The following is a 26,337-nucleotide window of genomic DNA, read 5'->3' as shown; positions in this document are numbered from 1 at the left end:
ACAGTAATTTATTTCTAACAAAGTGTGAAATACCTTGAAAGTATTAGTATGTAGAAGCTTCTTTCTCCATGTGATGTTGCTAGTATTTGCTAAGTGTTCTGTAGACTTAATTGGACTTGTGTTTTTTTCTTGAAGGGAGCTGAATAGACACCTGCTTGACTACAGTCTAACTATAACAGTTATCAATGTATTTCAAGTTTCATAAAAGATGCTGGAAAATCAGATTATATTCTTTCTTCTATAACTGTGGTCTTGAAAGTGTTAATTTATATGTGGGCCCAACTTGATATTCTCAACCAGTGAAGATGGCCAGTGAAGATTCAGAACACTCTGTTAGAAAGTGCAATGAGCACAGAGTATTTGTGTAACTTTTTTTCTTTAGCTTTTATTTGAAGTACCTTGAGTTTTCAGACAAAAGCTTCTTATTTTGCACTTTGATACTGTTTCCAAAAGGTTTCTGCTGGTGAAAGAGTGTTGGTTTGGATAATTGCTTGGCTTGAGTTTTGTTCTGAAATTTAGGCTGAATCCCCATGTACAGTGCATGGTGCAGTGCGGGGCTTACTGAAGTAATTTCTCAGTCAGCTGTTGAACTCCAGTATATTCACATGAACAGAAGGCAAATGTAGGTGTATGTGGTTTTGTTTAAAAAAAAATAAACCCAAGAAGCATCAAAATGTCTAGACAGCAGCTCTGAAAGCAGTGGATACTTAATCATGGATTAGGAATTTTGAGAGTTTTTTTTGTAAGCCTTGATTTGTTGCTGCTGTTCTATTAAAGTTGTTCAGCTTTGCCATGGAAGCTATTTATTCTGTTTAAATTTAAGAAATTTGAGAATCAGCTTGCTAACATGGAGTCTTTACTCCCAGTCTGCGAGGTGCAGTTCAATAAAGACAGATATTTTATATTTCCTGTAATACAGATCAATGCAAAGTGGAAATATTCGATGAAGACAAGTCAGGCAGCAAAAAAACAAACGTCCAGAACTGTGGGAAGTTCAGTGTATGGCAGCTCCAATTGCAGCAGTAATACCATTTTGGAACTTAGAATAGAAGTACTATGACAAGCAGGCCAGAGGTCTTTCACTGCTTAAAACTGATTATGGGCAAAGATAATTATTCGTCACCAGGGTTTTTTAAGAAGTCTGTGGCTGTTAGAGGAAATTTTCACTTAGTAACTTGTGAGGAGAGATAGAAGAACTTGATACATGATGTGAAACTGATAATGCACAAAATGTTATCAGTTTAAGAACCTCACTGCCTCTCATTAAAATAATCTTTGCTGGGGTTTTACATATCCAACATGTCCTGGTAAAGGATCCAATCAGCAGAAAACAGCTTTTAAAATTGGGCTGTTTGATAATATTCAGACTTTTTTCCCTATGTGGAGCACCACTGTCTCAGTGCTTCCAATCTTTTGAGAAACATTTTTTGAGGTTTGCAATATGGCTGTATATCTATGCAGTAAAAATGCAGATCTAAACAAAATCATTAATGTGACGCTTCAGTCTTTATAGGCACACAAATCATGTGTTTTTATAGTGTATTGAGCACAAGACAAAACAGCTGAGTATGAAATTAAAAGCAGTGAATAATGAAGTTCATTCGTTCTTTAGTTGTACTCTTGTTCTCTTCACATCTTGGGCCTGATTTTGTACTGCTCCCGAGGGATTTCTGGAGAGAAAATGCATGGATGCTGCTGAACTTTATTAATTTTATCTTTTGCTTTTTGCTGAAGTGTTCAATGACCCTTCAAGGGAATGGACATGGGAATTACAGTTTGTATGTTGGTCTTCAGAGGCGACATGTTCATCCCAAGCAAATTGAAAGAAATTTCTAGTTAGGGAATATTTACACATTCAGAGATAACAGAAATAAGGACAGCTTTTGGGAAGGAAACCATACATGTTGAGTCTTCAGAGCACCTTGAGATATTGTAACCTCAAGGTCATCCAGGATCACTTGCCCCCTTCATTTTGGTGTCCAATACAGAATTAGCTGTGCTGGTACAAGAAGAAGCTCTTGCAAAAGGAACTGAATGAGCAGCTGAGGAAGATTGGTACTGTTTTGGTTATTTTTCAGGGCTGATGTGCTTTCACTAGTTTTAAGTGATTATGAAACTTAAGTTGCTAAAGAAAGCCAAAAAGGACAGGGAGCTACTGTTTGTTCTGATTCCCTTTGGAGTTCTAACACACTGTTCAAGCTGCTTATGAAAATACAAGTATATGTTATTTAACTCCCACAGCCACCAACGGCAAAAATGCACGCGATCATTGAGCGGACTGCAAACTTTGTGTGCAAGCAGGGAGCCCAGTTTGAGATCATGCTGAAGGCCAAGCAAGCTCGCAACTCCCAGTTTGACTTTCTGCGGTTTGATCACTACCTCAATCCCTACTACAAGTTCATCCAGAAGGCCATGAAGGAAGGACGCTACGCCGCTCCCTCGGAAGGCAAAGCCGACGAGAAAAAGCGTGAGTTGTTCCTTGGTGGATGGTGGCCTCAGGATGGGAGTCGGTGAAACAGACCTGGGCTTTGTGTTAAAACAGCCACATCTTTCTGGGATTCCACTGCAGCTGAGATTGATGCAACAGTTCAAAATTTTGCTTAAATTGGAGTTTTTTTGTTTTTGTTTTTTATTTAAATTGTTTGTGGAAACTTTCAGCTGCTATGAAAGTGGAAGTGGAACAGGAGCTGCTGTGATGTGGAAGTTTTAGAAACTGTCATATAGCTTAAGTCCAACAGAAGGTTGGTCTGTCCATTCAGAGTTTTATTGATGTTGAGCAATATCTTGGAGCTAATCTATGCTTTTGTGATTAAGCTGATTTATATGAATGATGCTTTCCTAAAAAGTAATGCTTATTGTGTATCATCATTCTCTCCCATAGCAAAATCATAGCAAACCCAAATAAAATTCAGACATTGCTTTTATTTAGACTCAAGAGTCAAATCTGAAGAAGATGATGATGATGATGATGACGATGATGGAAATTATCTTCACCCAAGTCTTTTTGCATCTAAAAAATGCAGTAGGCTTGAAGAGCTCATGAAGGTACTTGGCACTATTAAAATTGCCTTTTTATCTTGTAGAACACCTGATTCATGGACACAAAAATTCTAATATGCAGGTGCTGAGGTCTTTTATTGACTGGTCTGGGGTTCTTTTCAGACTGTAATTTAGATGTGTTTTGATAAACTTTTGAGTTACCTTTTCTGTAGTACACAAATTGTTATTTTTTAATTGTCAAGGAATTATATTTGTTTCTTATGCCTTCTGGTACTGAGGGCAGCATTCAAGCATTTATCTTACAGAACCTATGTTGAAGCAAAGAGATTAAGGTACTTAATGCCTTCGGTATATAAGCTGAGAGTGAATTTTTTTTATTCTTAAATTTTAGTAGATGAAATGTTGACATGAAATAACAGTTTCAGCAAATAATATTTCACCAGAATTTACTGCTCATTAAATGTAAATTTTGCTAGGTGTGCTAGTTGTTTTATTTTCCTAGACTGGGCAGTGATGGAATGAAGGGAGAGACAGACGGTTGTGCGTATTTGAGGTTTTCAGGGAAATGGCTGTGGTGCTGTCTGGTATTTAGATGAGGCAGGTTCTGTGTCTTATCCCAGCCATGGCAGTCATTAATAAAGTTAACAGTAGTAACCACTTTTTTTTTGTCATTCATTTCTGTTTACGTGAAAGTGGTTTTTTGTCTTTTCACTAATTTTCAGATATATAGATTCTGATGTGAGACTACAAAAACAGTAACTTCAGTGCTTGCACAGAATTATTGATGTCTATTAACATAGATAAATTTGCTTTCCTACGTATTTTGATGCTATTGTTCTTTAAATACATACTTCCAATTTTAATTTTTTTTTTCTATCTTCAAAATATTTCCAGCCTTTGAAGGTAGTAGACCCTGATCACCCCCTTGCAGCACTGGTGCGCAAAGCACAATCAGATAATAATTCCTCTACACCACAGTCAACAGACGGGGCAGCTGTGCAGACATCACAAGCAGAATATTCCTCTGATTGTAAGTGCTTTGTGAGGAGGCAGCTGGTGGTGTGTTCTGATGGATTGTGTGTGGATGCTGGTGGGTAGAGAATATGCTGGCTTCATGTTTCATCCTGTGTATTTATTCTTTTGTAATCTCCTGAGTCTTTGAAGGTCTGTCCTGAGTATCTGTTAAATTGCTGCTTAGGAAAACCAGGAATAGGGTGGAGGGGGTAGACAGGCAGGAGGCCAAGTCTCCAGTCTGTAAGTTTACCACAATACCGTTATTCTTATATTATTTTGTTTCTGCGGGTTTTGTAAATTCTGATGCTCAAAAAGGTAAAATCAAGCTTAAATGAGTTTATGTGCCTCTTAATTCTTTTCAGCTTTCAGAATTCTGAAGGTCCTTGGTTCCTTAAATATAGAAATGCACCTTACCCTTTCGTTTATGGGACTGACCTTGTAACACTACTGAGATATAAGAAAATTTGTACTGAACCCTTTGCAACAGTAGGGTTTCATATTATTATACATTTGTAAGTGATGATTAATGTCACTTCAAGGTGGTGCTGATTGAATTCTTGGTTTTTCAGTAATGTTGCTGCAGATCAATTATCACCATAATAATCTGAGTTGATTTTTATGCATTATAGGTTCAGAATCCCCAGATGATTACAGGTGTTGTCAGTGTAATATGTGGGCTGAAATATGCATGGAAGTAATTTGTATTTAAAACTGTACCATAAGGGAATCTTGATAAAACTGATTCTATGAAGAAATTGAAAGTTACTGGTTATTTCAAGAAAGACTAAAATCAGAATAAGTATCTCCACAGAATAGAGCTAGTAAGTTTTCTGATTACTTTTGTGTCAGGCTCGAACCTGAGATTATAATTTAGTACCAAAGCAAGGTCAGTTTGCAACTCCTCTCATGGCTTGTTACAGACAGCTTATTCTTTGAAGAAAATAAATTCTGCCACATGGGAATGTTTATGAAACTTTTAAGATAATAATTCATTGTAATTTAATGCATTGATTAAACCTTGCTTCCAGAAATGCAAACTCTTACTGTAATTAATTTGAAATATTTTACATTAATATTTTCTGTTTATCCATAATTTTTCTGCAGAAAACACTTATATTTATATGGTGAATACTTCTTGTAAATCTGTTAAGCTAATTGGAACATTATAAAATACTGTCCTTGAAGAAGGATACAAAGACATAATAGGCCTTTGCACGCTCAAGAAATATTTAGAATTAGAGAAGCCTTTAGTGTGGAAAGCATGTTCAAATGCATGGTTCATTATGTTGTTGTTCATTTGCAAAATCTGTCTACTTTTTGAGGTTTAAGTAAGTAGGTATGTATCTATATATAATAATATAGGGGTTTAATATATATATAGTGATTCTAGTGGTTTAATTTGTTAATGCTAATTAACAAATGCTAATTTTGCTAATAATGTTAATTTTGAATATATATCTTTCCTAATGAAAACAAAGTTTTAACGAAGTTTAATTACCAGAGGTGAATTAGATTAGGAAGTGTGGTTTCATATTAGCTCCTTTTTAAATATGTCTGCTCAAGTTCAGTTCATTATTCACACCTATGACCTTCAGTACATTTGCATTCTTTCCCTTAATCTACATATTTCTTACTCATCCTAAATCTGTTAATATGAGCCTTTCCTTTATTGCTTTGGGTTTGTTTGGGTTTTTTTACACAAGAAGTGAGATGCCATTTCCTAGTGTGTTATATGACTCTGGATTCTCAATGTGTTTGTATTGATATAATGATGTATTGCATTGGATTGTTTTCTTCTAATTAGGAGTTTGTTTGTTCTTAACCGTCTTTCTGCAGCAACCGTGGCAGCCATGTATTACAGCTACTACATGCTCCCCGATGGAACCTACTGCCTGGCGCCTCCCCCTCCGGGCATCGACGTTGCTGCCTACTACAGCGCTCTGCCCGCGGGGGTGACCGTGTCCAGCTCTGCGGGCGTGGCAGCGGCTCCGCCCCCTCCTGGCACCACGCCCCCGCCTCCCCCGGACCCGGCCGACAGCGCCGCCGGGCTGGGCTCCACCCCAGCACCAAACAGGTACCTGAGCCAGGTGTGCGTGTGGGCTGGGGGCTGGGCTGAGCTCCACACCAGCACTGACCAGGTACCTGAGCCAGGTGTGCATGTGGGCTGGGCTGGGGGCTGGGCTGAGCTCCACCCCAGCACCAGCCAGGTACCTGAGCCAGGTGTGCATCTGGGCTGGGCTGGGGGCTGGGCTGAGCTCCACCCCAGCACCAGCCAGGTACCTGAGCCAGGTGTGCATCTGAGCTGGGCTGGGGGCTGGGCTGAGCTCCACCCCAGCACTGACCAGGTACCTGAGCCAGGTGTGCGTGTGGGCTGGGCTGGGGGCTGGGCTGAGCTCCACCCCAGCACTGACCAGGTACCTGAGCCAGGTGTGCATGTGGGCTGGGCTGAGCTCCACCTCAGCACTGACCAGGTACCTGAGCCAGGTGTGCATGTGGGCTGGGCTGAGCTCCACCTCAGCACTGACCAGGTACCTGAGCCAGGTGTGCATGTGGGCTGGGCTGAGCTCCACCCCAGCACTGACCAGGTACCTGAGCCAGGTGTGCATGTGGGCTGGGCTGAGCTCCACCTCAGCACTGACCAGGTACCTGAGCCAGGTGTGCATGTGGGCTGGCGGAGTCTTGTTCCTGCACTTCAATGGGGAGTGTTCAGTAAGGGTTCTAGTGTTGAATCAAGCTATTTGAAGTGCATGGTGAACACAGGACAAACCTGGCTGGTTTTTTTGTTTATCTGTTTGTTTTGGGGTTTCAGTTTGGTTTTTGTTTAGTTTTGGTTTTTGTCTGTTTCTGTCTGGTTTTGTTTGTTTGTTTGTTTTTGTTTGTTTGTTTGTGTTAAAGCAAGAGTCTGAAAGATTTTTATGTTCTATTTCAAAACTCATTTCCTCTTGATGTTTTCAGCACAATTGCTCCAGTGGTTGCCATTATACCTCCACCTCCAGATATCCAACCTGTCATTGACAAGCTAGCTGAGTACGTTGCTAGGAATGGGGTAAAATTTGAAACTAGTGTTCGTGCCAAGAATGATCTCAGGTAAGAGAAAATGTTATTTAAACTGCTATTTCGAAAGTTGAGATTTTAATTTTTAAAGATACTAAATTACAGGACATGCAGGTTTTGAGAAGAGAAGTACTATTTTTTGTTTGTGTGTTTGTTTAATTGAAGTTTAGGGACCTACTTAACGGCGATAGGAAAGCATTATGGCTCAAATTATCAAAACAACCAACCTGTCAAAAATGTCTCTAGAAAGCATGCTCTGAATGTGTATCCTCTGAAGTTTAGGCTTAAGTAAGAGTGCTTCCAAACATCAAGTAACATTCCATTTGCTAGACAAGACTAGATAAGGGATTGTTAGCATTAGCTGTGTTCATGTGCATCTTCACATATTCAGTTTTCTTTTAACAGGTTTGAATTCCTGCAACCATGGCACCAGTATAATGCTTATTATGAATTTAAAAAACAGTTCTTCCTTCAAAAAGAGAGTGGTGACAACTGCCAGGTACATGTATGTTTGTATATACTGCTATTAAAAATGCACTAAATGTGATAAAAACTTTTCACTTGTTTTACTGTGAGACATTTTAAAAATGGAATGCTGAATTAGGGAGAAATTGATCAGCAAAGGATGTGAATGCTTTTTTTAGTTTTGTACAGCCTTAAACTAAGGATCTCTGAGATGGTGTGATATTTAATTCTTGCTTTTTACTATAAGCCACTCCACTGTGGCTGTAATATAAGATGACAACCCGAAAATCTTCTGGCTTTCTGTGCGAGGGAATCTGCTTTTGTGTAGGTTTAGAGCTTTGTAGGATTGTGATTTGTGTTCTGCTGTCAGAAGGGTTAGCTATGGCTTTTAACACCCATGCCTTCCTGTATGCCTTGCTGTTCTTTGTACAGCAGTAGCACAGAGGCTGCAGGAGCTTTCTGACGTGCTTTTTTCTGAGGGAGGTTTTGTTAGAGTCCAGTCATGACTGCAACAATACTGGAGCTTCAGAATCTCACAGCAGTTTCCTACTTGCTTTGCTTCTTTTAGTCCGTGTTGTTAGAAGGTGATAGCCAGACTTGGCATCCATGTTTTTTACTATTCTCATGTTAGCTAATTAGATTGTTCTCTTACTGAAAAGAAAATTGCAAATAATATCAGAACTACATTATCTGATGTTAACTTTTCATGGGAAAGAGCTATTTTTTTTTTAGGCCCTATGTCATTTGTCATCTCAAGGCTTAGATTGGGGAGCCTTAAACTGAAGAAGGTAGGCCTGTGGGTAAACTCCTCGGAATTGCTTTGTGGAAAATGAAGAAATTCAATAATGGTTGCTGTTTGGAACACTTGTGTCTGATGTTTTGTTTTAATAGTGAAAAAATGTTTTGAAAGCATTATTTTTAAAGATAAACTGTGGTAAATATGATCTTACTCAGCTGATAAATTACAACCAAAGTTGTCCTGTGCCACAATGCTGACCGTTCTAGAATGTCTTATTTGCAAACCAGTGGGTTGCATTTGTAGTACTTACATAATTAATAAGGACTTGTTAACATGTAGTTGGGGGGAAATTGCACACTAACTGGGGCATAATAATAAAGGATTCATTTTAAATGTTCATATGAGTTCAGCTAAAAAGCAATTGAAACCGGTTGAAGTCCCTTGAGGTCAAGTGTAGCAACGCCTATTTTTGTACTGCATGGCTTTGTAGATAATGCCATTCTCTTCAATTTTTTAAAATAATGATTTTGATATTATCTTTATGCTCTAGTAATATATGTGTAGGCAACTAAAGCAACTGATGCTTTTCCTTTTGACCATTAAAATTAATAAGAAACCGTACTACTGACTTCAGTAAATGCAGGATGAAGTGCTTGATTTCATTGTGCTTTTCCCCTTTGAAGACTTTCAGAAATCAGTTTTGTTGGTCAGGGAATGGCTGCAGGGAAGATATTCTCAGTGCCTCAGTTTTAATGTCACGTATGCTTAGCAGCAGCCGGAGCAACCAAACACACAGTTGACTGTGTTAAATCACTTCATGTTATCACACGAGTCCGTATGTCAGTACTTTGAATGTCCTGTAATATCCTTCTTGAAAATTCTTGCCGTGAGTTCAAAGATCATGCTGAATGATTCAGTCATGTCATGGTAAAACCAGTAATTCTTTATTTCCTTGAAAATCTCAGCACATCTGTTGTATCAAAAAACATTGCTAGGCCCAGTGTTCTTCAGTAGAATGTTGGAACAAATCAAACATTAACCTGTGTTGATTCCTGTGAAATCTGATTCTGCGAAGAATTTGCATGCTGTTGTGCATGAGGAAAAAGTGTCATAACCTTTCAGCCTCTCCCTAGGAATTGCCTTTATGGTTTTGGTTTGGGACCCTAGAAATCAAGACCCAAATAAATATACAAAAATGTACATGCTTTTAGGGTCTAATTTTAAAAATATAATTTTAAAACAGATTTTTGGCAAAAGCGTATCAGCTGAAGAACATTTTCTTTGTTGTAAAATAACGTGTTCTTACTGTAGCTCTTTAGGTTTTATGGCCTGTGGGTTTACATGAGGCAGAATTATGGTTGTGAGTGCTGAGTGATATAAAATTAGCTGTTTGTGTGATTAGCTGATAATGTGATTTTTCAAATGGCTGACAAAATTGCAGCTCCACAGACATTGCATTAATGATTTCGTAAGTATCCTGTTAGTAATTCTGCTCATTCCTTTTGAAAAGGGAGTATCTTCCTCTGACGATGTTCCAGCAGACACTGCCAATGTTCCACCCAGTGAGGCTCAATTTGGAGATCAACATGCACCTGAAAATGCATCTGAGCCAAGTGCTACGGGAGTTCCAGGAACTAAAAAGGATGCTCCTCCTCCTAAAGCTGTCAGTGATGGTAAACTGGTGAAAGGTATGGTAACATGATTTATTTAGCATGAAAATATTTGATAACATACGCATAAAGAAAAAAAAGGCAGGGGAAAGTAGAGAAAATAATTCAATCATGCAAAAAGTATATTTTCACTGAAGATATCAAAAATGTCAGCAATAAGTAATTTGATTGCTTTCATATTTCTTTCTTAGCAGACTATCAGGTATTTATGGTCTGACACAATAAATTGTTTTACTTCAGTTTTGTGCAAAGTTGAAGGCTTTCATCAGTGATGCCAGTAAAATCTTATTTTTGTAATTTTCAACTTGACAGTTACAAGCTTTGTGCAAGAAAGCAGTCTTTCATTCAAGAAAAGCAGTGGCCTTATTTGAAAGGATACATGTGGAGGAAATACTCTAGGCTTGTTGCTCATTCTTCCTGTGTTGGACATGAGTCGTGCTACAAGAAAAGACCCCTTTCATGTCTCAGTGAAATGTTTTTACTCTTGCACTCAGAGCAGCAGAGGGACAGAATGGAAAGATCTCTCTGGAAGCCACTCAAAGCCAGCTACCACACTATTAGTGTCCTGAATTGGAGAAATTATTGTTTATATCCGGGAGCTGATTTATTAGAAATTACTGTCAGGAAAAGATACGTTACGATTTCTTATTTTCAGTAAAACCTAAAAATGTCTTTTAACTAGAACTGAAAGCTACTGAAAAAAAGCCAAGACAAAACAGAAAAAGCACTCTTTAACTGGGCTTCCATGGATGGAAACTTCCTTCATGCCACCTTAGTGGCTTAATTACTAATAAGTTTATCTACTCCCTGTGGTTCTTTGAATTCTCTCTTTCTGCTTCTTTGCTGCTATCCCATTTCCTCCACAACCAACAAACACTGGGCTCTTTGCTGTGGCTGTCTGTCTGTCCAGACTCCGCAGTTTTTTTTCTGGGCAGCCTGAGTGGCTTCCCTGGGAAAGGGGCAATCTTCCCTGCCTTCAAAGATGCCTTATTAAGAGATGCAATGTACGCCAAGAAATATATATTGCTTCTGTTTTGCTATTATTAAGTGCAAACTGGAACCTGTACTTTAATAGTAGTAATCTGCTCAAATTTTCATAATGGAATATAACCAATGAATCATTTCATGGCACTCTGATTCCTATAAACTTATTTTCATTTCCTTTAATATGGTACAAGTCCCACTTTATTATAACCTAAATACAGTACTTGCCTCCAAGACACACATAACATCAATACTAGATTTTTCTTCTATCTCTGAGGAAATAAAATCCCATTTTAGGATTTGTTCTATCCCATGAAAACGTTGGAAATCACTGTTACCTCTTCTCTCGGAATTACGGAGTTCTTTGTTTGTGAGCATATATCGTTACCCCAGGATTACCACAATCAAAGTTTATCTTTTATAAACCTTTGTATGTAATTTAATACTGTACTTAAATTTCCCTAATTGCAATCTCATAGCACATACATGCAAAAGGCATCCTGAAGAAGGTAAGTGTACCACGAGGTACTTAGGTAGTGAGAAATTCCATTCTTCCGTTCTTTTTTTATTCAAAGTCTCATTTTGGTAAATGGGTTGGAGATTAATGCTGTGGTTTTTTTGAGATCTTTACACAGCAAATGAAGTTTCCAATGTTTGTTTAAAATAGAACACAGAAAGAAAGAAAAAAGGATTAGGTTGAACTTTTCATCAAAATAATTAGCAGAGTAGGATGATACAAGTTTCTTTTTTTGTGGTGTAGTCTGCAGGAGTAATGGGTGAGGTCAGGAAATTGAAGGTGCCTTGGACTGTAGTCTGATGATGTGTGAAATCTTACCCATTCATTCACAGCGTCCTTTGCTCCAATAAGCTTTGCAATCAAGGCCAAAGAAAACGACCTTCTTCCTTTGGAGAAAAACCGTGTTAAATTAGATGATGACAGTGATGAGGAGGAAGAGGAGGGAAAGGAAGGCCAAGAGAATGCTAACAGTGTGTCAAACCATACTCCAGCAATTATTACTCCTTGTACTGCTCCTGAAGAGAAAAAGCCTCAACTTACACAGGAGGAGTTGGAAGCTAAACAAGGTATTCCATGTGGCCCTGTAAACAAAATGAAGGATAGAGTCGTTCACACACACTTCAAAACTGCCCTGTGTGACATTTTCGGTGTTTTGATTACTTTCTGTGTCATGTTAACAAGAATCAGAATTCTTTTCCCACAGTTTCCTCCTTATTTTTAAGAATGAAATCTTCAGAGAAAATCAAACTTGGAACACACTGATGTGGTTGAATGCTTTGTCCTAATGCCTGATCTTTCTGAATTTTATTTTGGTTTTCCATTACAACTGCCTAGTAAAGCACTGACTTTGTTCCCAGATTGCATTAACAAAGCCCAGCAAAGGCATACCAGTTTGTCATTTTCTTCATCCAACAGTGAATTACTTCAAGCTATTTTTCATTTATATTGCACTCCCATATAGACTCATATTGTCTTGTTGATGTTTTGTTGCTCTTACAAAGCAATGCCATTAAATCTTGGTATGGGTTTTGCCTATTGCTGTGTTAATGTGTATAAGGGCAGAAGGGCATGCTGAGTGAATTTGAATGAAATTATGTTCTAGAAGAATCCAGTATCACCCATTCCTCCCCAAGGCTGTTACGCAGCAGAATGTGCTTATTAAAGTGGATGTTCTGTCAGTATTTACCAGCTTAAAAACTCAGTATTTCTCCCAACTATGAGTATGCCACAGGAATTTAGTTTTTCATTTTCAAAACGGTGGTTTTTTGCTTCTTAACTGCAGTAGCACAAAGTATGCTGTGATGGTACATATCAAAACCAAATACGAAGTATTTTGTGTAATAATAAAAATTAAGTGTAAAACACACTTAGAAAAAGCTGTGTGTTGAAAAACCTATGGAACTGAACAAAAAAATCCAGTTTTTTCGTACATATACAGAACACAAAAATAAAATTTAAGCTGAAAAACATTACACAAAGTAGCTATTTGGTGTATAGTTGAATCAATTGGCTTATTCTCTTCATGTAATCACATACAACATGTAATCACACACAAAATCTGCTGGTTGTAACAATAATGAAACAGTTTCTGAAAATTTCTGTAGCAGCTCTTTCTGTAAACATATAAACATATATTTAAATAGGGCTGAAAACTGTGAAGATCAGATCAGTGGAAAGAGCAAATTGGAGAGTTTGTATCACTTTAAGACTTAAAAGAAAAAGTTTCTGGATTTACCCAGCTACTTTCTTTAGGCAGCTTTTATAAATAGAAAAGGACAAGTATCCTAAAGTAATAAGGATTGGATTTTCTTGTCATTTTAAGTTAGAAGTTTTTACTCCACCTGCTGCTGCTTTCCAGTAAGCAAATGACATATCTATGAATTAAGATGCTTGGAATGTCTTCATTTCAAGCTGCTGTCCTTATGGTGTCATTGAATGGCTCTATTGGAAAGGCTTGAGAATGGCTGGGAGGGGCTGTTTGCTTGCTTGTGATGGAGAGGGGTGTTTGTTTTCAGGGAGCCTGAGTTCCCCAAGCATGACTCACCCTAAACTTAATGTTTAATTGTCTTTCTTAGCAAAGCAGAAACTAGAGGATAGATTAGCAGCTGCAGCAAGGGAAAAGCTTGCACAGGCCTCCAAAGAATCAAAGGAGAAGCAGCTACAAGCAGAACGCAAAAGGAAAGCTGCCTTGTTCTTGCAGACCCTGAAAAACCCTCTGGCAGAGGCAGAAACTGAGAAAATTGAAGAGAATTCCTTCAGTAGTGAGGTAAGCAAGAAATAAATTTCTTTCCCATAAAGCTGGCAGAAAACTTACCTCTAGAGTGTGTATCTGATAGAGTTTATGAACTTGACTGAAGAGACAGAAGCTTTTCTAAATGGGAAGAAATTTGAATTTTAAACACTCTTAATCTTTTTCCGTTATCTTACATCTGTCATTAAAGAACTAGTTGAGAAGTAGGCTTCACAATTCCTAGGTCAGTTAGGTACAGAAAGGAAAATGAGCTTCCATGTTTTAACTCTGTGTTAGTGATCCAAGTGCTGGACCAGTCACTTTGCAGGAGTGTTGGGATGGCTTACTTGAGCCATGATACTTTCTTATTTGATGTGTATATTGATGGTTTTGCTGTACATTACAAATACAATTTGTGTTGGAGAGTAGAATCTCGATTTCCTGGGTTTGCAATTGCATTAGTTTCAGAAAAAAACAGTAAAATCACTCTTGGTTGCACTAGTCAAGCAAAATGTAATCTCTGGATACTGATGGAAGATTGAAGATACTGATTGTGACAGACTGGCTACAAGGAAGAATGACCTGACTTTCCATTATTTCCTTTCCCTGAGAAAGAATTCCAGTTCCTAGCAAGTAGTTCATTGCCCAGTTCTCGATTTTTCCAAATAAATAGTGGATTACCCCTAAAACACTTCGAAAAAAAAACAGTTGAAAGGGAACATGCCTGCAGTGTAGGTGATCCATATCAGCAGAGAGTAGCAGATAGGTGAGTTCAATGTGGTCGCATCCCAAAAGAGATCCTGTTTGGGTTTTTCATTGCTACTGCTAACAAATTTTCCTTGACACAAGAGTTCAGTAGTTCTCTTTTCAGTTATATATTGAAGAGTGAATGCAGAGAGACACTGATAATGCCAAACTCCCCACGTTTGCAGTTCTGCTCTTTTTCTCAAGGGAATTTGTCAAGGACACAGATATTTCTAAGCTAAGGTTCCTTTGATATTTTTCTTTAAGAGAAAAACCTGAAATAACCAGTGACAGCTGACTCTTTCAGAAGAGCAGATGAATGTTCTTGCTCATATCTGAGCTTACTAAAGTTCTAAGCTGAACTTGCTAGTGAACTTCTCAACAAGAAACCACACCCTATCCCACTTTTCAGTAAACTGATTTTCTAGAAACTTCTTCTTCCACAGAAGTACAGTTTCAGAGAAGGCATCAGTTTTTTCTTACACAAAGAGTTCCAGTGTATTTGAGAATTTTAAAGTAACCAGTTTCACTGTTCCTTACTAATAGAAGTGCTTGGACATGCTTTCATTATTAAAGGGTTTATTTAAGATGTATATTTAAATGCTTTCTGATGTGGCCTTGCTTTTAAAAAATAAAATTGGCTATTGTATTGGGAGTGCTTGTACTGTTTTAATGAACAGTCAAAAATGCCATAATGTCTTTGGATGTAATATTCCTGCTAAGTGTGGTGTGCTTAGTGACACACTAATATAGATACGTGCACATAGACTTTTGCAGATAAAAGCTTATTTTGGAACACTAATGTTTTTCAAGCTGTTGTTTTCCATTTGCCATATTCAAAAATTCATCCATTCCCATTCATTCTAAATAATCTGCCTTTTACTCTCCTTGCCTGTTTTGCCTATTTGTAACAGCCCATTTGAGTCAAGAAATTGCATTGGAGAAAGATGAGTGAAATCATATTGCAGATTTGTTAACCTCTGTTCTGAGAACCCAGTGTGCTGCATTATGATGTCAAAATAAGCTTGTAAATAAATATGTAGCACTGGTTTGATTTTTTTGAGCTTTTTCAATAGTGTTTCAGGCTTTCAGTCATGTTTCACACTAAAGATGCATTTAAAAACACTGTTGCAAAACTAACAGGAATTAACTACAGTGGCTGTAATAAAAAGAATGTTAAAAAGTTTAGAGAGAAAGATACATAAAATTAGTTTTGTGGTTTGGTCAGTGGAACTAGTTGGCGCAATTAAATCAGAAAACTAATTAATCGGAAAGCAAAGAAAATTATTAATTATTTGTGTCCACCAAAAACATGACTAAATGTGTTTCATTTCTTGTTTTGGGGGTAGGAGCATCCAATGAAGAGTACAGGAAACTCATATACAAAAACTCATATACACTGGTCAGAGTTAATGTAGTGGCATGATTTTTGTAGCTTAAAATTAGTCTCAAAAATGGAGTAATGACTGAGTTGTATCTATGAGAATATCTATGGGAGATGCATAATCTCCATTACATTGCCCCAGACTAATAAGTGTATAAAAGACTGTAATACTGCTTGTGTGTATGTACAGCATACACTTTGTGCTGAAAACCTGTTAACCACAATGTGCAGAAATACATTAAATGCACAAAGCTTTTGTGACCTGTGTCAGATTTTCCTGATGCCTTGTATTTCTTGAAAAGATCACTGATATTGAGTGTACATTACCTCTGAGTGAAATCGATTCTGCTAACTGCAGGACAGTTAGTACCACAGTCAGTACCACAGAACAGAGCACTTCTGAGCTGGTTTGGCTTCAGTTCTGTCTTTTCCATAGCTGGATTATTTATTTTATATAGCTTCCTGTTTTTCTGTAAAGTGAAATCAAGCAAGAGAAGCAAAAGGCTGAAAAGGCTTGAGCAGCGAAGCAGCACAACTTTTCATAAATGGCTCCTTACCACTCTTGCATGCATTAGAACAGCACAGTTCTGCACATTTCCTCAAACCAGTACTTGGAAAGCATGGAGCTTATCTCCATTTCCAAAACCCATGAGCTTCCAGCAGTGCTGGGCCAGTGAGGTCTGTGCCCTTGTTCAGGACATGGACAAGCAGGAGCTGGATGGTGTTTCCCTTGTTGTGGTTACTATAGAATTCGTATAGACTCATGGTACCCATAGACTTTGTAGAGACTCCTTGGCACATCTGTCAGAGCCACTGAGAGGTTGCCCTCCTTCTGCAATGAATGTGAGTTCCTTGTCCTGGAACAAAGCAAACAGCTTGTGGTTTTAACAACTGCAATTCTTCCATGCTGGCCTGGAATACACCAGGCTATATGGAGTGCTTCACTAAACTGCCTTTTTTACTTTAGAACAAATTAAGTAAGGTGCTTCATGATCTGAAATATAAATCTCATTCCAAAATTATTAAAATTAATTCAAATTTTAAGAAATAAGATTATATATCTTGGTAGTGAGACTTGGCATGGATTATTTTGCAAATGTCATATTTTACTCTATGTCAGAAATGGTTTAGTAGTCACAGTGCTTTGATGTAAAAGCCAGTTGGTTATACCCAAACTGTTACCTGTATAAACCTTAGTACCTGGTTTAAATAGAAGAGAAATCCACTGTCATTATGCTGCAAAACCAGACAAGCACATGATTTGAAAGTGATGCTGTTTTAATGGCTTGTCCAAAATGTCATCTGCTGTTATGCCTCTGAATAGAAAGATTCTGAGGCACAAAGCAAAACTTTCCTTGCTTTGGCTCTTTCATCTTACCATGTTTTGAAGCACTGTTTTATCATTTGTTTCTTTAGATGTATTGTCCTTACTTTTGTCCTGAATGTAACAATTATTTTTTTTCTTGTGGAAAGCAGTCTTATTTACAAGTGAAATAGAAGTGTGCCATGTTTTAAAAATGAGATGCTCTTCTAGTTTTGTCAAGCATAACAGGGTTATCAACAGCTGTAGGATAGGGTATGTCTTTCACACTGCTGTAGTTTATTCTGCCTTTTTAGCAATGGGCTGTAGATACTCCTGCATGCCTCTTTGGAATAATAATGTATAACATCATTTTATGTTTGTGCATTTTGTTAATTTTTGAGCAAAATGTAATTGTCTAATAAAAACCATCCCATAAGTATTTTTTTAAAAAATCTTTAGAATATTTTGGAGCCATTCGCTTCTTTTTTTATTTTTTTCAGGCTATAGGTATCTACATCTTCTGGTTAGCATGGGAGGGGCATTGGTTTTGCTTGTAAATTTATCTGTCCTTTTGAAAAAGCAAGATAAAGGAAAAACATAAATGTCACATCCTAATGTGGCATTTAGGGGGTGGATAACTTGCTGGCATTTGGAACTTTTTTTTATTGGAATAACCCTACTATCAAAAACTACATAAGAGCTGTAATTCCTTATAGGATAAATACTTTGGTAATTATATAATGGGGGGAAAGGCAAATATCAGAACTACCATTTTAATTGAGATAGGTGAAGGGGTAAGAATGTTTATGTTTTGATTTTTAGTTCTTCAAGGCTCTCAAAATAGGCATATTGATCCACACAGCAAACAGATTCACAGCCACTAATTTCTAAGCATTGGTTCTGTCCAAATTTGGCCTGTTTTTGAAGATCATACCATGGACAGTGTACTGCAGCTACTTTTTAGTGCAGCAGAGTAACCCTGATGAAACTGTTGAATCTTTGAGTTCCTATAGGACAAATTCTGTAGGAGCTTACTCTAGATGAAATACTTTTATCTCTTGAAATTAATATTTTGGGCTGGTTTATGAATACTAGGCCTGACAAACTTTTAAATAGAAGTAACTGCTTGCTTTGTTCCACAGAGGGATCAATACACAAATAATTCGCTTCCATTGCTGGTAGACAGTTGCTCAGTCAGGGAATACACACACCATAAGCTTTGGGGACCCTGGAGTCAAAAAATACAGTGGTAGAAAAGAATCTGGAGTGGTTTTGGATTTTAGTGAAGTAAAAGAATTGTTGATTAATTTTTTACAGTTCTGACATTCTTCCTGTTGGCAGTTTTGATCTAACACAGGATTCCAGTTGCTGTAAAGGAAATATAAGCTCTTTCTAATATTATTGATAATATCCTTTGCCAGTTGATTTTGTTTGAGCCACAGTGCTAGTATGTTGTTCTGTTCCAATAAGCATGGTCTGGTGCATTTCTAATTTTGACTTTGTGTATTGATTAAGTAGTGTAACCCCAGAATAACTAATGTACTCTGGGCTTATGAATACTGCAAATATGCAAAGGATCTGAAGTACTCATTTCTGTTCTCATATGGCTATAAATTCTCTCTATTTACAGAGCTCTTTCCTAATCCATTCCTGCTAAACAAGAGTTGTTGAATCATGTTTTGGCATTCCTTTAGTCAGATTTGCTTTAGTCACGCAAATAAAATGCTGAAGAACTCTGCCAGGGAATTTGTCTGATAGTGTAGCATTTAGTGAAGGCCAGAAAAATATGCTGTTACCCAAAACAGACAAAGAAGTGAGAGTCGGTGAATGCTATCTGAATGTTTGCAGTTTAACTTTTTAGAAGAGCTCTCAGACAATTTAAATCTCTCATCCCTTGAGATGCATAATAAAATTCATCAGGTAACAGGTTTGTTTCCATGCTTTCCAAAAATGTTCTACTGTTCTGCATATTGGCAGAGCCTGGTCAGTTGAAGCAGAGAGCTTTGTAATCTCCCAGTTCTGTGCTTACTGTGGATTTTTTAAAATTTTATTGTTTTTATTCCTTTCTGTATTCATGCCTCCAATTTCAGTTCCCATTACCTTATTTTCCAAGATAGTTTATTTGTTTCCAAATATTTATACACCTAGAAATTTTCTTTGTGGCCTGGCAATTTGCTGACTGCTTTCACTGAGATCTGTGTTCTGCTCTGGTGGTGAATCAAGTCATTTTGCTGGTTCTGTTTTTCTAAAAGGCAACTGGAGTTGCCACTGAAGGAAGTAGCCCATTTGTTTCAGGTGATTGTCATAAGGACATGACCTCTGTCCAGACACCTGGGCACAGTGGTGGACAGGTGGGTCACTTCTCCCTGTGTGTTACCTCTTGTAGCTCGCTGAAGAACCTGCATATTTCACCTGGGGAGCTAAAGTTACTTCTGTGTGGCTCTCCAGATGTGATTCAGCAGTAGCCTGAAGCAGAGGTGTTCCAATCCAGCATCTGTGCTCCCCAGAGAGAGCTGGACAGCAGGCACTCCTTAGTGACTCCTGGGAGTCAGGGAGAGCCCAGTGCCAGCAGTGCATGCTTTTGGTAGAAACACAGTTGGGCTTAGCACTGAGTGTTTCTATATTCAGGTGGCTGAGAGAGTCTCTACATTTGAGCTGAAAGTAAATGTGTCATTCATTTATTAACTTCCTTCTTGGCAGTGATAGGAGACCTTGTATTTTATGTGGCCAAAAGAGCCTGAGCAGTGAAAAGCATTGTTTTTTTCTCTTCTCTCTTGTTTTCTTCTTAACACTATTTTGCCTACAGCTTTTTTGTTTCAAGCTATTAGAGGTGTCTACTTCAAGGCAGACTGGGCTATTCCATATTCAGTAGTGTTCAAAGCAAAGGCTCTGGTACTGTATAAAGAGATGAATAATGTTGTCAAAGGCATGAAAGTCAACTGTGGTGGCCTGTTAGGAAACTGGAGACGAGATATCTGTGAGGTGTCTGCAGTTACACATGGAGTTTGTGAAATTGGAAATAGGCCTCTGGTAAACTAGTCACTCAAATGATCATGCTGTAAAGTGTTTATAATTGAAGCAAGCTACTTTAGTACTGCTTTGTTGCTGGTTTTGTAGATATTGTGATAGCAGTTCTCAGTTAAAGCAGGAAAAAGTGTCTCTAACTTGAAGCAGAGCTGCCTTTTTGATTATGCAAATGTGATCAGCTACTGTCTTTATGTATTCATGGTAGGAGAAGGGTAAAAAGAAAGGAAAAGATCACCTGTTTCTAATTTGGCTATTTCAGATTTTAACATATTAGTTTTTATTCCAGTCATGGTGAGTATCCTTGTATCAAACAGTGAAAGTGTCAAACGAGGTGGAGCAGAAATTATGACAGGGAAACTGATTTCTCCAGTTGCCTTGAAATGGCAGCTGGGGGAATGACTGGCTTTGAAATGAGGAGCGTATCTAGAGTGCCTGACTAAAATTGTTCTAAAGAAGGCATTGAGCAGAATTCTCTGGGGTTCAAGCTGATAATTTGAAAATGTTGTGGTATGATTTTGCTTAATCTCCTTCAGCTGGAATTATTCACTGAATGTTAACTGTTCTGTCTTTGAGATTAATAAAATTTTCAGTCTTCCCAATCCTTTGCATTTAAAACATTTATTTTGTGAGGTCAAACATGGTGTCTATCAGCATCAGTTCATTTTGCTGTTTTTCTTGAAGTTGTCATCCAGACAGCACAGTTCGTGGAAGAAAGTGACACTAAAAAGTAGCTTTGAATGTCAGTCGTTTCTGACTGTATTTCCAGGTATATCCTGTTTTAAATAAAATATATAAATAGACTAAAAGATACCTGATAGTACTCATATTTTTAGAACACATTTCTTCTGAAAACTAAAGATGAAAACTTCAGAACTATGTCCTGGTTAAGCTGTCTTAGCATGTGTATTTTTGGGGAACAGTACAGGCCTCCGTTAAGTTTTGCTGGATGCATGTGTTTGAAGATGTCAGCTTCTATATGCTTTACATGCAAGTTAGTGCAGCACTAGCTAACTGGCTAACTTTGGAAACTGAGCACTGTTCTTTATCTTTGATTTCAGAGTGTCAGTAGTATACCATGTCCTGTGACTGCCGTCAGAGCTTTACCCACCTTAGAAGTTAAACAAGCAGAAAGGCCTTCAAGCAGAAGCAGAGATCCTCCTAGGGATGAAGAAAAGGAAAAGAAAAGGAAAAAACACAAGAAAAGATCTCGGTCAAGATCTCGATCACCTTTCAAATATCATTCATCATCTAAGTCCAGGTCTAGATCACATTCAAAAGCAAAACACTCGCTTCCCACTGCCTATAGGACTGTGAGGCATTCAAGGTGGGTTTGAAAACCAAACATATTCCTTGGCATTCTGTGTGGGTAAAGATGTAAAACATATTTGCACTTCTTCCATTTCATAGGTGTTATTATATCCTTTGCAAAGGTTACAGTCACCTTGAAGGCAGTATGTGGCACATACAAATCAAATGTGGCAGGTCTTTTGAAAATAATTTTAGTGAAATAATGAATTGTTAATTTCTAATTACCTAGTGCAGAACTTTTACCAGTAAATGCTTTTTCCTGATCTTCTTTGAAATACCTGGTGATAATATGTAGGAATGTGATGACAGCAGGAAGAGAACTTGCTAATGAATCTGTGGCTGTTACTGGAGCAAAGTAACTTAGACAATATTCAGATAAGAAATAGAGGTAGAGAATTAGGTGGTTGAGCAGCAAAGCTCAGAAGACAGCAAAGCAGTTGAACAACAGGTGAAAAAATAGGATGGGTGAATTGCAGGAGAGATATGACAGGAATCCAAGAAGAGTGAAAACAGTTGAAAGAGACCACAGAAGAAAATAGCCCAGTGCTGTTAACTCTGTATTTAATAATTAATGAGATTAAATACGCTATGCTAATTATCCAGCTACAAGATGATATATATTGCGTTTTACTGATACTGTTAATTCTGTTGAAGGTATTTGGGTCTAAGCACCTTCAAAGTTTACTGTCTGTAAAATTTGTCACATCTGAATGCTCTGCTGCAGTGGAGTTACTGTGGTCAGTAGAAAGGGCTTTGATATCCTCATTCATTTGATATCCTGAATCAGGCTACGGAACAGTTTAGCTGCTTAAGGAGCTTGTAGTTGCAGCAAATTGTGCATATAAATCCTGCCACAGCCGTATGAGTGTGTTCTGCATGCAAAACCGCACACCACTGCTTCTTTGTATCTCTGCCTATGGCTCAGTCAGTGTGCCAAAACTACTTTCAGTTTTCTTTTTTGTTTCATGAAGTGTCTTAACTACACTAACAGGAGTGTTAACATGTTACAACTTACTGGTTTGTACTTGATTTTTGAGTTTAAGAACAATACTTTGCTGCAGAAATCTCTGCTATTCAGAGATGCCAGGAATTAAACAAGCACAGCTTGGACTGAAATGATCAGTCTGACGTGTTTATTTGACGACCTTTGACAATAAGTTGTCATGACATGCTGTGTCATGATTGAAAGTCGTCAAGAATAGGTAATTACAGGAGCTAATCTGTGTTTGCTGTCTTGAGTTTGCCTCCTGGCACAAATCAAATGACGAGCACATAACAGCATGAAAATCCTGAGTCACTGCAACACCTGATTAAATCTGGTTAGATATTTCTTTGATGAGCTTTGAATTCTAAAACCTTAGAAGTCAAATAAGCTTGATGCATTTTAACATTATGCAGCAAAACAGCACCAGATTTTGCACTGAAAACATTTTGCATGTTTTAAATTCACAAAAGTTAGAGCAGAAAAGGCCTTGTACAAGAAATGATGATGATTGAAAGTGTGCTTTCTTGAAGGTGTTTGATAATGCCTTAACATACTGTATTTCCAAAGTTAGAGCTCTTGCTCTTGAAACAGAAAAATTGTAGAATAATCAAGAGCAAGAGGCTGACTCATAATACTGTCAGATACTGATGCGGTTTGATTCTCAAATTTTTAGGCCAAAATAGTACCTTATCTCTTAGTAATATCCAAAAAAAGGCAAATGTTGTTGCCTAGCTAGATGATGTAATTGGGCTTTTTCTTTTTTTTTTTTTTTTTTTTTTTAATGTTGCTTCAGATAAAATCATTTCAGTGCATTCTGTTGCTTCATTCAAAACTTGGCATGTTTCAGATCTCTTTGCTCATCAGTTTTCCCTAGAACAGTATTCTTCAGCTTCACCTAGAACAGTGTTTTTTCCTAGCTTCCCAAAGCACTGGATATTACAGGCAGCGGACTGAGTAGTTGTGTAAAGAGCCATACCCTCTTGGAATAAAGTAAACTGTTCCTGGATGTTAATATGTTCATGTTGTATTAAGTGGATGGCACTTAGAGACAGTCATTACTGTGTGGGCAGTGATGCTAAGTTACTTTGGAATAGCCCTATTTTGAGTGTCTCTGCACTGTTTGAATGCCCCAGTCTAATGGTGTATTGTTGCCTAATTTTAATCTGTTCAAAATGTAGATTAAAAATTATTTTTACCATATAATATATTGTAATGAATTAATGGGGAATAAAATGTGGGAAGTGTAGGTAAACATTGAAATTTGCAGTAGCATTCTTTGCTCTTTATTCAAGGAATGTTCAGGATGCTTTGCAAGCTCTTCCTTTTTAGTTTGTCATATTATTCTTTTTTTTCCAAAATGCGTGCTGTGTTTAGAAATCCTGCAAGTGAACATACTTCTCTGTATACCATTTTACATCACTTGCTTATCATTTCTTTTTGCATTGTTAGAGGTTTAGAGGCTCTGCAGCATTTGAGAGTAAGTTTATGGTGATAAGATGCAATTTTGATACTGTTACATTTTTTATATTTTCTTACGCATCTTCAGTAGTAATAAGGTTGAAAAATTCTGTTCCAGTAACATGAAGGTGGTTCAGAGCATGTTTTGCATTTATTCATTTATCTGGTTAAGAACCAAACTTAATTTTAGAGAAACAAGTTTAAAAAATCATAACTATATAGAGAACACAGATAATATTGGCTTAATCATGGCATGTAGTGTGCTAACAGCAATTCTCTGTATAAATGCATGTTATTTTTTGGAACAAAATGACTTCTATAAAGCTCCTGGTATCATACAATTTTAATTCTAGACCTACACGACAGATTGAACAAGCCTACACAGTAAACAGTGTCCCAAAGTTCTGCAAGGTACTGCAGAACAGACCTGTAAGTCCCAGAGAGATAATTAGTTATTACAAGTAAGTACTTGATATCAAAGATGGGGCACATTTACTAAATCTGTCTTGGAAAACAAAGATTTTGGGATCTTAGTAGTAAATGCTGAATCAGTTTTTATTCCTCATGGACTTCAAAGCCCTGGTAAAGAATTAGGTCTGAGCTGTCCTGTCGTGTCAGACCTGGTGTGGCAGTGGGCTCTTGCAGCTCACGGGTGGAACTGGAGAGAGCAGCAATGTTCACCTCAATCTCCATTCCTACCCATAGACAAATCTGCTTTGGGAGTGTGAGAGGAGACAAAGGGAAGCAGAAGCACTTGTTATATACCAAATGATTCAGTGATCTCATTGGGTGAAACTTGGATGTTCATTTTGAATTAGGGATGGAAAATCTAAGCTTCTTTTCAGTATTGGTGCTTTACTTGATGCAGTAATAGAGTTTTACTAAGGTGCATAATATATCCAATTAATGAATTATTAGCAGTAATTAGTGGTCTATTTTATTAACAGGTTACTTTGCAGTAAGTTTGGAAAGGGTGCACCTCTGTGGGAGTTTGTGTGAGACTTCTTGCCTCACTATTAGGAATTTAGTAGACTTGGAAGTAGCTGTTCTTTGTTAAAAAAGATTGTTTGGGGGTGGGGGTTTTTCTCTTTGAAAAGTGATTTTCTTGTTGCTGAGGCAGTGTCTAGTCATGTAATTTTAATTCCAATTTTGTAATGAGAAATGCCAAGCTTCATAACCCCTTGAACTTTTGGGATCCTTCTAAGCATAAGTTAGAAAGGAATAAAGTACCTTCTGGAATTACACTCTAATGAAAGATACCATTTGTATATTTCAGTAAAACTGATTAGCTGTCTTTTAACTGTTCGAAGCAAATGGTCAAAGTTATTAATACTTGGTGATTGGAAGAATGCTGTAGAACCACAAATGTCAATTCATAAAAATGGAGCTAATGTCTTTTTCTTTCTGATTGTTTGGACTTTTTTTAGGCTGGTGCATACAGGCGTGTTTCACTAAGGTTCAGCTTTTGGTTAAGGGACTAAGCCTTTTCAGGATTCTAGTTAATACCAAAACTAGGAGATTTTAGTCTGAATGTGAAGTGTGTGCCTCCATATCACAGACTCACAGCATCCACAGCGACACTGAGCATGGAGCCGAGTCTGAGCAGCTCTTCAGTGGCAGCAGCAGCAGAGTGGAAAAATTATCAGGCAACTTGGGCAATGAAAAGATTTGACTGCTGGAGCTCTTTTGAGGGAAATCATGGTAAAATGTCAAGGTGTCTGACTGAACCCAAGTTTTATAATTTGTTGGTTTTTTACTTTTTTTTAATCCTTCTGAATGGCTTAGTAAAGATCAGATTTTTAAGTGTCAAAGAAGTTAATTTGCAACAGTTATCTGCTGTTATGATAATTTCTTTTCAATTGGGCTTTTTTGTTGTAGGTGTAAGAGAAATGGCTTAGGACTTTGTAGGTGTGTATATATTGCCTGTATTGTGTGAACCTGAAGATCTCTGATCTTAACTAGGCAAGCTCTCTATTTTCCCTAATCTCCTCACTTTTCTAGGAAAAATGTTTCAAGTCAAAATGCTAGTGCCAAACACCACTGATAATGGGTTGTTGGTCACTTACACTGCTGAAAATATTGGCTGTGCTAGGATTGTTCTGCAGCATCTGGGACATTTCCTGGACTTGTCAGTGTTAGGTAGGCACTATATCAAGAGCAAGTATTTATCTCTGTGAGGCAGCAGTTCTGAAAACACACCACTAATTTAGGGAGACAAGGCCAGGCCTGCCAATCTCAGCTTCACGCAGATTGGATTTCTGCTTACCAATTTTAGTAAACTATGCTGCCACAAAAGTGACTGGACTAAAGGAAAATTTTTCCATCAAATAATACAGAAGTTACTGTAGCAAACAAGACCAAAAAATATTTGCCTTTTTTAGCTCTCTATTGGGAGTGAAAAGCAATGGATAACTTCATCTCAAATGTCTTGGATAGGCAGGTAATTTTTACGTAG

At 37.7% G+C, this 26,337-nt stretch overlaps 1 protein-coding gene across 4 annotated transcripts in view; it reads left to right on the top strand.

Moving 5' to 3' along the window:
• Positions 1–26,337, top strand: part of SFSWAP (splicing factor SWAP) — a 40,103-nt gene that overhangs the window by 7,774 nt on the left and 5,992 nt on the right. For 3 of the 4 annotated variants that reach the window (XM_056504299.1, XM_056504300.1, XM_056504301.1), the window contains 10 exons: positions 2,242–2,467; positions 2,930–3,045; positions 3,895–4,030; positions 5,851–6,088; positions 6,970–7,101; positions 7,474–7,567; positions 9,783–9,960; positions 11,776–12,009; positions 13,519–13,709; positions 21,190–21,455. In XM_056504299.1, coding sequence (XP_056360274.1) covers positions 2,242–2,467; positions 2,930–3,045; positions 3,895–4,030; positions 5,851–6,088; positions 6,970–7,101; positions 7,474–7,567; positions 9,783–9,960; positions 11,776–12,009; positions 13,519–13,709; positions 21,190–21,455 — 1,811 coding nt within the window. Of the gene's footprint in view, positions 1–2,241; positions 2,468–2,929; positions 3,046–3,894; positions 4,031–5,850; positions 6,089–6,969; positions 7,102–7,473; positions 7,568–9,782; positions 9,961–11,775; positions 12,010–13,518; positions 13,710–21,189; positions 21,456–25,440; positions 25,597–26,337 lie in introns of all 4 variants that reach the window. The other variant, XM_056504302.1, reaches the window with a different exon arrangement.

The sequence above is a fragment of the Oenanthe melanoleuca genome, chromosome 15, assembly GCF_029582105.1.
Source record: "Oenanthe melanoleuca isolate GR-GAL-2019-014 chromosome 15, OMel1.0, whole genome shotgun sequence".
NCBI classification, from domain to species: domain Eukaryota; kingdom Metazoa; phylum Chordata; class Aves; order Passeriformes; family Muscicapidae; genus Oenanthe; species Oenanthe melanoleuca.
The sequence above is the reverse complement of the archived record's forward strand: the minus strand, read 5'-3'. Positions and strand labels throughout refer to the sequence as shown.